At 39.0% G+C, this 16,348-nt stretch overlaps 1 protein-coding gene across 3 annotated transcripts in view; it reads right to left on the bottom strand.

The window, feature by feature from the left end:
- Nucleotides 1-6,515: 6,515 nt before the first annotated feature.
- fam168a (family with sequence similarity 168 member A) overlaps nucleotides 6,516-16,348 on the bottom strand; it is a 29,436-nt gene continuing 19,603 nt past the window's right edge. For all 3 annotated transcript variants that reach the window (XM_047391062.1, XM_047391063.1, XM_047391064.1), the window contains 5 exons: nucleotides 12,785-12,865; nucleotides 9,142-9,287; nucleotides 8,317-8,503; nucleotides 6,836-6,962; nucleotides 6,516-6,655 (listed from right to left, as the gene is read on the bottom strand). In XM_047391062.1, the coding sequence (XP_047247018.1) occupies nucleotides 6,850-6,962; nucleotides 8,317-8,503; nucleotides 9,142-9,287; nucleotides 12,785-12,865 (527 nt within the window). In that variant the 3' untranslated portion in view covers nucleotides 6,516-6,655; nucleotides 6,836-6,849. The remainder of the gene's footprint in view (nucleotides 6,656-6,835; nucleotides 6,963-8,316; nucleotides 8,504-9,141; nucleotides 9,288-12,784; nucleotides 12,866-16,348) is intronic.

Raw genomic sequence — 16,348 nt, 5'->3', positions numbered from 1 at the left:
GAGCTCTTAATAGTTGGCTGCAGCAGGATGTTTACCCTTGTCGGCTGAGTGTACGAAGGATAATCTAAAACCTTCCACTTTGAATCTAATGGGAAACTGGTTCAGCCTTGAGATTTCATTTCATGCAAACTAGTTTTTAAACTGCAACTGCATGTTCACCCTCTGGTATTTGTACACAAATGAAGTTATGAGTAGACACAGGCCAACAAGGAAGAAAGGATGGAATAAAGACAGGACACAAAAGAAGGAACGATGAAAGGAAGGACAGATGGAAGAGAACATGAATGACACAAAGGAGGGAGGTAAGTTTAAGTACAGGAAGAAAGGATGCTGACAGGAAAGAAAAGGAGGCTAGGATAGAAGGATAATAAAGTAGAGCTAGGTTACAAGGAAGAAAAGGACCGAGGAAAGAAAATTATGAAGGAGGGGAAAAGATGAGAGAAGGAAAGATAACCTTTAGACAACAGGATACTTGCTTGTATAGAAGAAATCATTTTTTGATTTTCTTTTTTCATAAAAAAAAGACAGACCTGAAAAAATGAACTCTAATCCTTGACTTTTCCAGGCTGTTTGGGAACCCTAACAAAATTCAAGCCTTTTCATTTGAAACTACTGCTAATCGCATGCTTTAACATTGTGTTTTTTGTGTAACAGGAAAACTGAGTAGTCGTTGATATTGCTTAAGCTGATCGGATGTCTGTGGATGGTTACAGAGAGAAGTGAAAGTGAAGTGTGATCTCCAGTTAGTTTCCTTTCACCACGAAGGAAGTAATGATCCCATGTTCCTCTGTTTAAAGTCAGTAGAATATGTGCACCAGAGGAATATATCCCCTCTGCAATGAGATTAAATCCTCTCAACCGCTGCATTTCCAAGCTGACAACTGTGAAATATGGCAGATTTCAAAATAAGTCTCAAGAAGCCATCTTCCTTTTATAGGAAAATTTTAATAGTTATTCAATGTTCTACATTTTACAGTAAATATACAATTACAAACTTGGCTTAGTTATAGTACTAAGATCACTAACTGATCTTAAAAAAAAAAAAAACCCTCAACAACAAAAATACATTTAAAAAAAATAAAATAAAACAGATTTACACTTCATATCACAAGCCTGACGCTGGTCCTTCACTCCGGACCAAATAGCTAACATACAATTCATTTCTCTCAACGCTGAACAGACGTTGGGCTTCAGTTTCAAACACAAACCTTACGGTAACAGAGATACCATAGCATGTGCAAACTGGGTACCAAACTAAAAACTTCCAAAGATGGGGTTGCTCCTATTACTCGATCCAAGTGCGATACAAGTACACGTGTGTTTTTTCTTTTTTTTCTTTTTGTTTCTTTTGGAAGACGAGGAATTTTCCACTTTTTGCATCACATTTAGTGTCAAATCAAAAACCAAGAGAGACTTCTGACAAGTTGAAAAATAAAAAGCTGCAGCAAGAACATCAAGGACAATTAAAAGCCTACTACTCCTTTTGATAGTAGTGTTGTAATTTTTACCCATGAAAAACTAAGACTCAGAAACTGCAAGGCAGAAAAAAGAGAAGAGGTGAGTGGAAATGGATGTAGGAGGTAACGGATGGTTCTGGTTTCACTGTCTAAGTGAAAAAAGGTTGGAGAGTTTTTCACCTTTCGCAGGTTTGGAAATGTTACAGCAGGCAGGATGACGGATGGAGATGATCAAAGATTTATGTTTAAGACAACTTTGCACACGTTCATGCCCAGAACACGGCAAAATGTTCAACCTCCTACTTTTCACCCAAGTGCAAATTGGAGAGAAAAAAAATGCAAGACAAGGAATGGAGCGAACAAAATAGGCAGGCACGTACTTGCTTTCCCTGAAAAACAGGAATACCTTTTAAGAAAAGGTGTCCCGTTTCTCAGCTCCAGCTCTGTGGATCTGCCTCTACACAGTGTTGGCACCATGCATGTCCTGGTAACTGGATGGTCTCATCAGAAACCATATTAGATTTTCATAAAATGCAAAATAGTAAACAGAAATAAAAGCAGGTTTTTGTTTTTTTGTGGTAAAAAAAAAAAAGAGTAGAAAATTTTATTTGGTTTATTTTTCATGTTTAAAATAAGCGTTTTTTAAACGCTCCTAGACAGGCACCTAGTGCAATGACCACTATATTCTCAGACTGTAGAACAAATGCACATCTAAAATTTTGATCTTTTGAACAAGGACTAAAAAACAAATGTCCAAAAACACTTGAACCCACCAATGCTGACGGCCAAATTTGAGTTTCTCTTTGCTGCTGATATTATTGTTTTTCTATATACCTAAATATGAAAATAAAAACTTAAAATTCTGCTAATAACAGATGAAAAGGACTGCATTTATTTAAATTTAATATTTTATATTTGTAACTGAAAATTACATAATCACTTTTTTTTAATTCATAGTTTCTGAGGAGAAAATTGAAATTACCACAGCATGCAAAGACCAGGTTGGTCCACAGCTCAGAAAACTCTTAGTGCAACAAATAAGAGACTTCATCTTGAGTCCTGATTTGTTACCTTAGAGGAGAACTTCTGGAAATGTCCTTAAGAGACTATTTGGATCATAATATGCCAGTGCTCAAGATACGATATCCAATTCTTCTATGCATGTTGGCTCAAAGCCTTAAACCACAAAGATGCCAATTTTTGACTTTGTCACTACTGACATCTAGTGTTAAACAGGGTCAGTTTGCCATTAAGAATGCCAGCGATCATGATATTCAATATGACTGCAGTCCAGGTGAGGGTGGCGATTGTAGCAAAGGTCAAACTGAAAGAAACTAAAAAGATGAATCTCCAAGAGAAATCATTTCATTGGAGGTAAGAGTGGAAAACGACAGAGGAAAGAAGAGATTCTGCATCCACAAGGGAGTTGAAATTAAATGTCTGAAGGGGGATGCAAAATGGCACACAGTAAAAACAAGATACACGCAAATGAAAAGGTAAGATTAGACGGCAAGTCAGACGGGTAATAAGAGTCAGTAACGTGAGAAAAAAAAAGGGGCCGCAATAGGAAAATACAGATTTCACGAGAAGCAAGACATAACAAGGACTCTGAGCTCACCAGTTATTAGAGAGAAGAAACGAAGTTACTAAATAACAATTGGTCGAATATGCCACAGGAAAATGAAAATAAAAAGAAAGAATGGAGGCTGAGGGTTTTTTTAAAGACATCATTCGATACATCCTTGCACCTATGGAGCTAAAACAGATGGCAAATTAGACAGATTTATCGTCCGTTTCAGCTCCGTTGCTCGTCCTCTACTTCCCTCAGCGTGTCTGAATTCAGGCACCAGGTATAAAAATTTGGGAAACTGGCGCCAAATTCCACATCTAATTATCTACAGACACCGTGTTAAACTTCTCCCCTCAAAGTGAAAGCTATGTAGAGGACAAAGGTGAGGAAGTAATAATAATAATAAAAAAAAAACATTAAATAAAATAAAAGCACAAACAGTAGCTGCCACATTAATGCAACCATGCTTAGCTAGAAATACATTACTGTACCACTTGCTCTTTAAATATACTGCATGTTAGTTTTTTTTAAACCTAGAAATCCAATGCTATAGTGAAAGACACCTGAATAATATGCATACCCATTATGCTCAACTGACCAATGGGGGAGAAAGAGAGAGAGAGAGAGGGGGGAGCAAACAAGAGGATTTAATTCAGAAATACTGACAAAAGTAGTGGTTGGTTAAATAATCCTAATGTAGAGTAACATTACTGCTGTCGCAAGAAAATCCTGTTTGTTTTTTCTTCTTCAGTCTTACCATTAATTTCAAATATACAGGATCTGGTCCTGGTAGGAACTCTTTATCAATGTTATCCACCAGATATTCAGTACAATGTTTATTTTCCTCCGACAGCGGCATTATGCAATATCTTAAGAAATAACCTACTAGTGTACAAACATCTTGACTAATAATAATTCAAACAGTCCACCTTATTGTTTTAATTATGATATAAATTGCTTCTTCCTCCATTTTGCACTACAAAGCCTAAGTACCTGTTACTTAGAATTAAATTATGATATAGTCATGTTTTTTTTTTCTTTATCTTATGTTGTGCAATAATTCCTCACAATGTTATTCAATACGCCAAACATCTGATATGTTCTTAACTTCTTTGCAGAATTAATTATTGAACGTCAGCAACGCGAGCAGCCTCGACTCTCTACAAGCCATTTTTGTTCTTTTCAAACGAATTTAAAAGGCTGATAAAATAATGACTTTATGCCAGCAGCAGGAGGCGCTCCCTCTTATTTTATTGCAATAATCAAACCCCTCCATCCACATACCAGCAGTAAATGCTTCTTGTAATACCAATCTGTGCTGCACAGATCTTAGAGTTAAGATGCAAGTAGGCATGGGCCGGTACAAGATCCTGATTGGGTGATAACCTTTAGTAAAAAGAAAAAAACCCAACACCAGTTTTGGAATTTAGACAAAAACTTCAAACTTAAACATAAAACATGATCTAACTGCTTTCATTTGAAAACACGCAACAGTTATTCCTACAGCTGCTAAAGTAACATTACTACATTTATAACCATGTTATAAATGTATTGTTATTTTGATACTGATAGACTTGTACAGGGTTAAAATCTGCTATTTTATGGAATTGTTTTCAAGAGATCGCACGGAATATTTGAAATAGGGCTGCTCAACATATGAAGTTGCAATTTTAATGCATGTAATATCACAACTGCTAAAATGCTGCTTGGATAAAAGATTCGGTACGCAGTAGTGTTTCAGAACACCTGGCCGGTGGGATTAACGTTTACTGTCTTTTATGCCTGCACCTGATATAAAACTTAGTGATCATGACGCTCAAAGAGTGGTCATCGATACTCAACAACAATGTCGCGATTTCATCTTTTCCCTAAATTTTGCATGCTCCAAAAATATTCCTAAATGGCCAAATTTGTCTTTGTGTAACCAAAACGTGGCACTTTCTCTTGCATCTCTGTAAAATAACAGACCACAGAAATGATGGGAAAGTTTATGGGCTTTGAAATGTGGACCGTTTGTACCTGGATACAAGGAGCCGGCCGGCCTATGCCTAGATGCAAGTCACTTTCTTTTATTCTAGTAGAAATGCTGAAAAATGCCACAGGCCTCATCTAAATATTAAACCCCACGATCAACCTTCTACAGAAATCTTCTCCAGGCGAGGACAATTAATCAAAGATGTTTGTATGTAAAAACATTACAGCCTTGTTTTGTTCTTGCACATTCAAAAACAGTGTGTCGCGTCCCTGTTTGAACCAGAAAGTTTCCTATCATTCGGCAGCGGTGGATGAGACTCCAAGTCCATCCCTCAGTGCGTTTACTTTATTGGCCTTTCATTAAATTCGCCTCCTCCATCGTCTGTGTCTGTCCTCGCCTGGGAAATGGAAGGAGATCGCACGATCACAGCCAAAAAAGAAAGACAGAAAATCAATATAGAGTACAAACATAGCCGCAGCGTGTCGTCCCCCTTAAAGGAGAAGCGACTCAAACTTAAATGTTTTGTACCTTGAAAAGGAATCGCCTTCCCATGAATGTCTCATATTCCCGCTTTCATTTCCTAGTGCCTACACAATCCCTTTAAACTCCTTCTCTGCTGGCCGTATCTGCCAGAAAACAGTTTCTTTTTTTGTGTGCGTTATAACTGGAGTTACTGTACAGTAAGTGCCACTAAATGTTTGTGTCCGTGTGTGTGTTAATGTGTAGTCCCCCCCCCAGTATCATTCAAAATCCACTCACCCACAACGAAAGTCACTGATGTGACTCAAACTAGCTGGATTAAGATTCCAATAGTGTCCCAACATACCAGCCTGCATAGTATGTAACATGAAGTCGGCGAATCTTTTCGTTAGCGTGTACTTGGTACAAGGTTAGTGCGGACACGACGGGTCGTGGTGTGTAAGTGCTCACTGCGCCGACTAATGTGGCAGAAGGGATGACGGACACACAGCTGCTATGCGTTGGAAGACGAGTGAGATTGGACTAAAAACCAAACATAATCAGGCAAAAGAAAAAAAAAAAAAAGAAGGGATGAAGAGGAAGGCAGGTAATAGTAAAAAGTGGCGCAAATAAGGTGGGTAGTATAAAGGACAGTTAAAAATATTACCCCTTTAAAAACCAAAACAAATATTCTGATGATGTTAAAACCCTGTGCTGATATCTAGTTAGAAAATTTGGCAGCATTAGTCAATAGTCTTTGATGATGATGCCCAATATTTTCCAGCGAACCGAACGGCGGCGGCGGCAGCAGCAGGCGGGGACCACACACACCAGCACAACACAGAAACAGGAGCGACCGAAGCGACCGACCGACACCTGTGATTGGTCGAGAGTCCTTTCTGGAGTTCCAATGACAGACGTGGCAAAAAGCAAAACGAGGACTTCAAACTAAACAATCAAGAGAATATAACATAAGAAGGTAATGGCTGGTTGGCAAATAAAACAGAAGAAAGGAGAAAATAATAAAACTAAAAGCAGCCTTTGTAAAAACATTAGAGAATGTCAAATAATAATAATAGTAAAGTGGCTGTTGCACTTTAGTTTTGTTCTTGCAGACAGGTGCCGAGTTCTCATGGTTACCGCTGGGAGCTCGTGTAACATTTGAGCAGTTGCATACGATGGTGGACTCCAGATCTGGAGGAGAGAACAGAGGACAAAGCAAAGGCTAACATGAGGTGCTGATTTAAAACCGTGTCGGAGCGAGTTAAAAGAGAAAAGAAATGTCAGGCTGCACATGTTCATGCGGACGGAGACAACATGGGAGGAAAAACAGGCGTAAAAGGAGGTGGAGGGATTTCCTCTGCGGATGCTCACATGATGGGTGGGCTCTACCAGTGAGGCGGAACGTAGCTGTAACCAGGTGTCCCTTGGGGCCTGTAGGTTGGCACAGTAACTGGGTGTGCTCCAATAGGTTGGTGCTGGGGCGTTGTCAGCAGAGTCCCTACACAGATTTAACACCAGCATTAATGTGAAAGGAGTTATTCTATTATACATCGCCTTGAAGAAAATAATGAAATCCTGTTAACCTTTACAACACATTAAAACCACAACTTCAGCATATTTTATTGGAAGTTTAAGTGAAAGGCCAACACATAAAGTACACATGGTTTCCAATAAAATAAATAAATCTGAAAGGTGTGGCATGCATTTGTATTTAGTTCCTTGTACTCTGATAATCCTGAATAAAATTCCCCCCGCTTAGTCACCAGAGCCCACCTGGTTGGGATTTAATCTCAGTATAAATCCAGCTGTTCTTTGAAGGCCTCAGAGGTTTGCTACAGAACATTAGAGAACAAATAGCATCCTGAAGACTAAGGAACAACAGCAGAAAGGTGAGGGAGAACGTTGTGGAGACGTTTAAAGCAAGGTAGATCAATATAGATCAGAAACTATAAACAACACGGCAAGTCTGCATAGACATGGTCATCCATCTAAACTGACAGGCCAGGCGAGGAGAGCGCCAATCAGAAAAGAAGCCAAAAGGCAATGCTAACTCTGGAGGAGCTGCAGACCCACAGCTCAGGTGGGAAAATCTGTCGGCAGGACAGCTATTTAATGTTCATTTAACAACTCTGGTATTTATGGTAAAGTGACCAGAAGAAAACCATTGCTGAAAGAAAGTCACAATACATCCTGTTTATAGTTTGCACCATGAAGGGTAAACAGCAAACATAAGGAAGAAGAAGAGGTTCTGGTCGGATGAGACCAAAACTGAACTTTTTTGACCATGCAAAACTCTATGTTGGTCAGAAAACCAACACTTCACATGACCATGGACACACTACTACCACAGAGAAGCACGGTGGTGGCATCCTCTTTCTGTGGGGATGCTCTTCTTCTACGGGGACGTGGAACTTGGTTGGAGCTGATGGGAAAAATCCAACTGAGAACCTGTGGCAGGATTTGAAAACTGTCGTTCGCAGATGCCATCAAATCTGTCTGAGGAATGAGCAAAATACGTCAATCTCTAGATGTTAAAAGCCGGTGGAGAGATACTCCAAAAGACTTACAGCTATACTATCATTGAAGGCTGGTTCTAAATAGTTTTGAAACAGGTCAGCTGAATACAAATAAATACCAATCTTTAGATTTCTATTGGTAAAAAAAATTCCTCTTCACAAATATGCACGACTTTGTGTTGCTCTGTCACATAAAAATCTTGATAACAATACATTAAAGTATGTGGTTGTACAGTGACAAAATGTAAAAAAAAAAAAAACTCAAGGGGATGAATGGTTCTACAGGGAAAAGTAGTCGATAACTCCAGGGTCGTCTGGAATGAATATCTGTCCTACCCGCGCTCATGGCCATGGTTGTCCCAGCTACCATCCCCATGGCAGGCATGCCGTTGTTGCGAGGGGCAGGGACAGGGACTGGGGCAGGGTAGAGGGCTGTGGAGGGGATGCTGTTGGGCTGCACCACAGTGGTGTGATGGATCACATGTGGCTGAGCCGCGTACACTGGTTGGGTGTAGTACGCTCCCTGTCGAGGGAAAACAAATGAAGAGAACGCTTAGTGAGGTTAGGGTTAAGGGCATGGACATGAACAGTGTGTATGGGTTAGAATAATATTGAAGCACTTACTCGGAAGTTGCCGAAACCCGAAGCAAACTAGATCGCGTATATTTATATGGTACATGGACCAGCACAGAGGGGGTTAGGATCATCTTGGCTCTAGACAGTTTAAACATCATGCTCCGGTGCTTAATAAATGAAAAACTAACAAATCTACTGCAATTATATTTGTGACCCATCTTTCTTATGCGCTGTTTTTACTGTGTCCCTTCTTAGTCGCATCATGCACAAGCAAATACAGATGTAAACGTCTCATCAAATCCAATCGCATTTAAAGAACACATCCTTTTCCCCCTGTTTTACAAATCTGAAAAAACGAGGAAAAAAATGAAGACATGCTCTAAATCTCTTCTGACTATTTATTTTAACATCGAAATTTGGAAAAAAAGTCTTATTCCCAGACTATCGCACAGATTGGACGCCATTTGGTCACAAGTTTGGCAAACATGCTTCAACAAATAGCTTTTAAATATATGCAGAATACATGCAAGGAAACGCTTATTTGTTAAAGTGATCACGTTAAATGGTGCAGACAGATATCCTTACCTGTGCGTAAAGGTTCTGCTGAGGGTAGGCACTGCGGATGGGGTACATAGCTGTGGGGTATGGGGTCGGGGTGGGAGTGTAGGGAGGAGGTGCTCCATTCGACTGAGTGGGGGGCACTTTGTACGGGGTTCCCGCTGGGGTATATCCTGCAAATGTCCAGAAAAAGAAGAGATGCATTTAAATTCCATCAAACAAATGCAACATAGTTTCAAATTAATCAAATTAAATGTATATAAAAAAAAAATGTTAATTTTTATTCTTTCAAATGAGATACAATGATCCAAACATTAATTTATAATAAAACAAAACGTAAGCAAATAAAGTGCAACACATTTTTAAAGTTTATACAATTAAAATATAAAACTGGACCATGGATTTTGTTTTAATTGCATCTTTTTTGGGAAAAAAGCAACGTGTAACATCTTGGCATCTTTTGAGCTTTATTTTGAAACGACGGCCCTATTAACACATCTGAAGCACACAAATTATTTAAAGTTTTGAAACAAACATTTCTGCTTCCATTTATTCCTTTTCCGTGAAGTCTGGAGGATTTTTCCAGCTACCAACCGGTTCTTCAACCCGAGCTGATAAGCAGTAACCGCTTATAAGATGCTGAAACACTCCAGACTGAAAATTAGCAATTGTTGTACGTATAAATCCATCATGCCACTGTAACTTAATATGAAAAGTCTAAAACAATCCCAAGCCTAAATATTAAAAAGTATTTTTCCCTAGAAACCTTAAAAGAAATACACACATTAATGTCTCAAGATGACTGAACAAAAGGTGTATCAATTTTGCACCAGACAATATTTGCATTTCCAATAAAGACCACCAGATGGGGACTGCTTGTGTAAAAAAAAAAAAAAAAAAGAGTTCAGCCTTACAATCAGCATAACGAAGCCCATGTAACCTAAAACATAAATCTGATGTAGCAGGCTTAGACTGCAGCTTTAACCAAAAGCCTTGTTATACTGTAAGGAGAAAAGATGCTGTGTAAATCAGTGATGTTGGCTTACATTTAACACATCATTTTTATAGCAGAGAAACGCGGTGGACATTAAATCATTTAACAAAGAATCCACATTTAACTGAGATTAGGTCACTACTTGAAAGCTTGATGTTTCAGTCATGGCATTTGTCTCATTCTGCTGCTTTCCTATGTAGTCTGCAGTCAGTGGGTGCAGTAGCTCTGAGCAGCCACCTGGAGGAGCCTGAAGGTCAAACATGCTAATGGCTAGCTGCTGCGTAGCTTATGAAAAGCCCTTCTCTCACACAAGGACAAGGGAACAAAGAGATGCTGGAGCTGCTTGCATGTTGGAGCATGTGCGTGTATGCATGCTCTCAGGGTCACTTTCTGCTCCGATGTGCATGCAAGGCATTAAGGGACAATGGTGTGTGACTGTTGCACAAAAGAAGCGCTGACAGAAAGAAAACAACAAAAAAAAAACACAGTCCGTCAATGGTCTTGAAGAATAACGGCCGAGACACGTTTCTAATCAGAACACAGCTGGCTTATCTCGCAATTCATTCACGTTGAGGGAAAAAGAAAATGAACTATTTTAATCATATAAATTGGGCCCAGCGGAAAGCCCAGAAAGGACAACACAGCAGAACCACAACAAAAAGGCTCAGATTTCTGGGAGAACAAAAGCAGATATATTTTATTTGACTTCCAGAAGATGAATCCAAACTCAGGGAGGGAAGAGAGGAGTCTGCTTCAGGAGGAGACTAAATCCTGCTTCTTCCTTTGCTACAAACTAAATCCAAAAGGACAGGAAAACATTGAGGATATTATTTTTTCTCATACGATATGTTTTACAATGAAGCTATTTAGTTTTCTTTTGTAAACATAAAAAGGGAAATTACATGCTTTATAGTTAACATTTCAGGGGCTTTAATAGAAAAACAGATCAATACAATATAAAATCATTAAAGAGTTCATTTATTTCAGAAATGTAAGATGTTAAACTCATTTTATAGATGTATTACACACGGAGAGATTTATTTCAAGTGTTTATTTCTGTTCATTTGGACTAAAAGGCTTACAACTAATAAAAACCCAAAAAATGTGTTTCTCAAAAAATATGAATACTACAATGAGACTCAATTTTCTTACAGAAATGCTATATTATATTAATATTTCGGCTTACACAGCTATACGACAGACTGCTGGGTTGACAGTAGTCCAGCAGACTGTCTTTAGGTGCGTTTCAACTGCAGGAACCTTTCCAGGAACCTTGGAAGATTCCTGGGGTAGTTTTCTTGCAAGAATCTTTCACCCACTTGATGTTTGAATTGAGCAGACACGATGCAGCAGCAACTTCTGGATGTTGGTGTGTGCTTACTCTCTCCATGATACTCATCTCGCAGTCGCCGGCTTTAATTGTTAAAGATCTATGGATTATTACAAACTTCTTCTGAGTTAGAACTGGTTTTAATTCTGTTTCAGAGCTTAGCCGCTATGACATAAATGTAGTCTTTAGGTAGCCAATAGTAATTCCAATCACAGCTCTTACACAAGCAGCCCGATTTTCAGACCCCCAAGTTGAAATGCAATCCCCCCCCCCAAAAAAAAACAAACACCCTAGGTAGACGGAGAGGTCACAGGAAGGTAAGGCTAATAGATGCGCCTTACACCCACAAGATGGGTGAGCAACAAAAGGTCACTGTTAAAAAAGCTGGCTGTTCAGAGCCCGATCAAACGTATTAAAGGAAAGTTAAGTGGAAGGCAAAACGTTTGTTGGAAAATGTGCACAAGCAACAGAGATAAGTGCAGCTTTAAGGAATTGTAAAGAAAATCTAATGCAACAGTTTGGGGGAGATTCATGAGGTGTGGACAGTGGCTGGATTCAGAGCTTCAAGACAAATATACAACTCTTTGTATAAGAAATCCATATAATATATGAATTTCCCATTTTGAATTCAATTATTCAAATAAAGTAACTTTTAATATAATTTTTTTTAGATGCACCTTTAAAATAAATTACTTTCTAAGTTTATTTAAATCTCATAAATAAAATCAAAGTAATACCAGATTAAGGCAGGAAACCCCCACTTGCATATATTTAAACAGCGCATCTCTAGCTTTAAACTAAAAATAAATCCTTTTCACAATTGCTCCATCACCTGGTTCTCCAACCATGAACTGCATATTTACTCAGCAGGTGGCAAGTTCCTTTCTAAATAAACCAGCAGCATACTTAGATGCTGTGTAAAGACTCCTCAAAGCATTTTAAACATTTGTTTATTATTTCAATCTACTAGCAACATTTGAAAATGGCAAACAAGTCTAAATCAACATTTTTCTATAATTATTTATTGAATGACAAGATTTCCCAGTTTCAGAGAGGGCTATGCGACACCAGGAAAATGTGTAGTTACAATACTAAGGCTGGCTTTTGACATGATGGAAGCAGTCAGACATATTATCCAGCTCTACTTTGAAATATAACAATTTAATTCTTCTAAATTCTTATTAAAATGGCATAAAATGACAAAATATTCTCTCCTCCAAATCTAGTTTGTTGGATTCTTTTCCAAAAACATCAACAGGTTCTTTTAACCCGTCTTAAATAACAGTAGCGATAAATGACAGCTGTATCATCTTGTTGGAAAACAGTGTTTCAGAGTATGAGCTCACCTGGTGGATACCCAGGACTGCCTGTTTGATAGAGGTTGGGAGTGTAGGTTGGAGCTGTGGCTGGATACCCTCCTGGATAGGCTGCAAGACCAAGTTCACAGGTGGAAAAGGAAACATTATAAACTTTAACTTAACAAGCAGAGGAAACACCTGACACACAGATAAGTGTACAAGAGAGCATAGGTTGAAGCAGGACGTGCACAGATGGCAGTCATAAAAAAAAATTTAAAAAAAGAACGTCTGGAGCAATAAACGCAGTCGACTAAAAGTGTCCAACTTCCACCGATTAGGCAGACGAGGCACCCTGGCCTTTATGTTGTGGGAGGAGATAAATTCAGACACGTTAGCGACGCACAAAGATGCACGCCAGGAGGTAGACACTCACTCCTGTGCGTCATAAATCACACGAAGATCAGACCTGACAAAAAGCTTTCCGGGTCATAGGGTGAAGTTACAGAGAGATACCAAGAAGTCAAGACCAAGCCTAAAATTACAGTTTAATTATAATAATCTACAGTGATTATTCTTTGTGTTGCTTTTAGCAACAACAGATGATAACGAGATAACTGGACTGAATTAATCTGGACTGAATTTGGGCTCAGATCTACTGGATCCATTTGTCCTGTAAAATGCATTGAGATGTCTTTTTAAACAGGTTTACTTGTATTTTGCACAAACCCACAAGGTGCTAAATAACCAAAAAAAATCTGAATTTATCTTCATTTCTATGTCATGATTTAAACTGCATAGGTTTAATAACTGCATGGAACAGTTTTGTTTTTTTGTAGCACTAGTGGCCTTTAGTTTCTCATTTTTTGACAGTAAGCCGACAGGAAAGGGTGGAGAGAGGGGGACGACATGCTGCAAAGGTCAATGGGCCGGGACTTGAACCCGTGACGGCCTGCGTCGAGGTCTAAAGCCTCTGGACGTGGGCTGCGGGTTTTACCCCTGCACCAACGCAGCGCCCCACTGTGTGGAAATATTTAAAAAAGGTATAAGGTGTTGAGAGATAGCTGATCATGGACTGGGATAAGCCATCAATAACCTGTATGTATTTATTGATTGGTTGACCAACTGAAATGAGTGTCAATTTTAGCTAAGTTTGTAAATATGAATGCTTTCCTGTCTTTTTGTTGTGTATGTTGGATTGTTTTGTGATGAATATAATTGCAAAGTTATAGCAAACTTGTATGTAAATCACTGCAAAGAGCTGAACTGACAACTGATGTTTGCAGGTCTATACTTTTACCTCACCAGGTAAGTTTAAATGAACCCTGCCTGAAAACGTTGGGTGTTTTAAATGGAGGCAGCATGGCTGGTTATGACAGATCAGAGACCATCTAGGTCAGGACTGCAGGCTCCATTACAAACACAGGCTGTTTAAGAAAGTGTTGATAAGTTAAGGCGGAGATATTAAGCCCGTTGTAAGGATACTGATATAAGTAATGTGATTTGTGTAGTCCAACTCTTCCCTCAGGGCTCTGATCCTCTACAGAATCATCAAAATACAACAGAAAGAGGATCTGACTGTTGGAGACCTTTATAGGTGATGTAATGTGAGGCTTTCAGTTTTGTTTTGTTTTATATAACCAGGGAAGAACTACCGCTAGCACAAGCTCTAGTTTATCAATGGAGCCACTTGGGTGGAAAAAGCTTGAAATAGTGAGCAGTAGAGGCTTTAAATGTCTACATTTTCCCTTCACTGACTAAAAAGATAACAGGGTAAAACATATAGATGAAAATCATATTTTTGTCTCACTAAAACTGGAAACAAAACTTGAAGGAATACCTCTAAAATCAAGGATGATAGATTGCAGAATAAACTCATAATGCAAAAATGACAACACTTAAATTGTGATTTGTTTAGTAAGTCGTAGAAAAACTTTATTATGACATTAAAATGTAAAGTTAGCCAAAAAAAAAGAAAAAGCCTTATATTATAGCCTAAGCAGAAGTGGGACATTCAACCCGTTTACAAATCAAATGTGGTATTTTTTACAATAAAAAAGGCTGATTGTTTGGATGGTATTAGAAAACCAAGTTAGCTTTCCTGAGAATCTCACTGAATTTACCTTTTACAGTCTGTAGAGGTTTGGTGAAGACCTAACACTAAAAATTTCAGAGGGACGGTTTAATACGTACAACGATGCCGACAAAGACGTAGGAAATGGAAAACAGCCTGCTTTTGTATCTTGTTCTATTGTATTCAATTTTCTGCCTAATGGTCTGAGTGAAGGCTCGAACTGGTCTGTGTGTACAGAGAGGGACCGAGTATTTCAGTCAATAACACCAAGATTAAGGATTTAGAGACACCTTAGAAGGTGAAAATGTAATTCTGCTAGTAGACTAGTTTAAAAAATAAAGCAATGATTTGTCCTTTAAGTGTTGCCGTTTTACTTTTTACAGATAGAGGGAAATTAAAGCCTTTTTAAAAAGCACCGGCTAAAGTGCTGTCAACATTTTAATAGGGGAATAGTTGAAGTTACTGTCATAATAGAGGGCGTCGATATTTTTTAAAATAATGGATGAGCTAATGGTGTAATCTGACCACCCAACATATAGTTTGTCCATCAAACAGCATCACCTCTGATGCTGTTTAAGCAGGGAAGGGTTACAATTAAAACCCAAGACAGGATGGCTCAAGATCTGGGTCCACACTTCTCGCTTTCCTCTTTTATAGTCTCCTCTATACTGTTAAGACAACCGGGGTCCTTCTTTTCATCACAGCAGTGTGCTGTTTTTTTCTAAGTTAAGGCTCCCACAGAGTCGGGCGTACTGTACGTATACTGTGAGCAGCGCGGACTTCGTACACACTGTCCGCGCATATTTTGGATTTCGTGGTCGAGCGTATCACTTTATTGCTTGTGATAAATTCCTACATTTTTTGCACTTTCTGCCATGACATCATCAGTTAAGGAGGAAGAGTGCATTTGCCTTAAAAACCAAAGAAAAGAAGGTGTTTATAAGTCTATTAAACCAGACATGAATGAAGAAGGGGAATACAATAAGCTGGTGAAGACATGCGACGATGGACCACAAGAAACACTTTGAATACGTCCGAATGGATAGTCGCATGTTTGATGAGCTAGCTGGGCGCCTAGTCCCGTTTCTTCTCCACCGGGACACCCACTGCACACCAGTCAGTGTGGCGCAGAGAGCTCAGTCCTTCTCATCAGCTTGGAGTCATATATTAAACAAGTTTGATGTGAAGACGTATATCCTGCCGAGCAGTTTATTGTGTGACACCTAATATGCGAACACGGTCATAAAAATGTTGCTTTCGCAGACGCGTCCGACGGACTCAGACGTCCACGGGGTCAAGTACGCCCAACTCTGTGGGAGCTTGTTGAGAAGAAGGGCTTCTTCCCAGTTTTTTACGAATCTGAAGCATCTTTAAAATGGAACTAAACCCAATGGAAAAGAATAACTCCCCCAGACAAAGTTTGAAAAATGCCACCAAAGTGGACAGTGCCACGTGTGGGGATGAGCTGAGGGGCTTAAGCGGGGTTGTGGTCCAGAGGACGAGGTAAAGTGGCAGCTAGCTTAATTTGGTATATTGAAACA

Source organism: Girardinichthys multiradiatus, chromosome 18, assembly GCF_021462225.1.
Source record: "Girardinichthys multiradiatus isolate DD_20200921_A chromosome 18, DD_fGirMul_XY1, whole genome shotgun sequence".
NCBI lineage: Eukaryota > Metazoa > Chordata > Actinopteri > Cyprinodontiformes > Goodeidae > Girardinichthys > Girardinichthys multiradiatus.
Note: the sequence above shows the minus strand (reverse complement) of the source record. Positions and strands in the feature narration are given on the sequence as shown.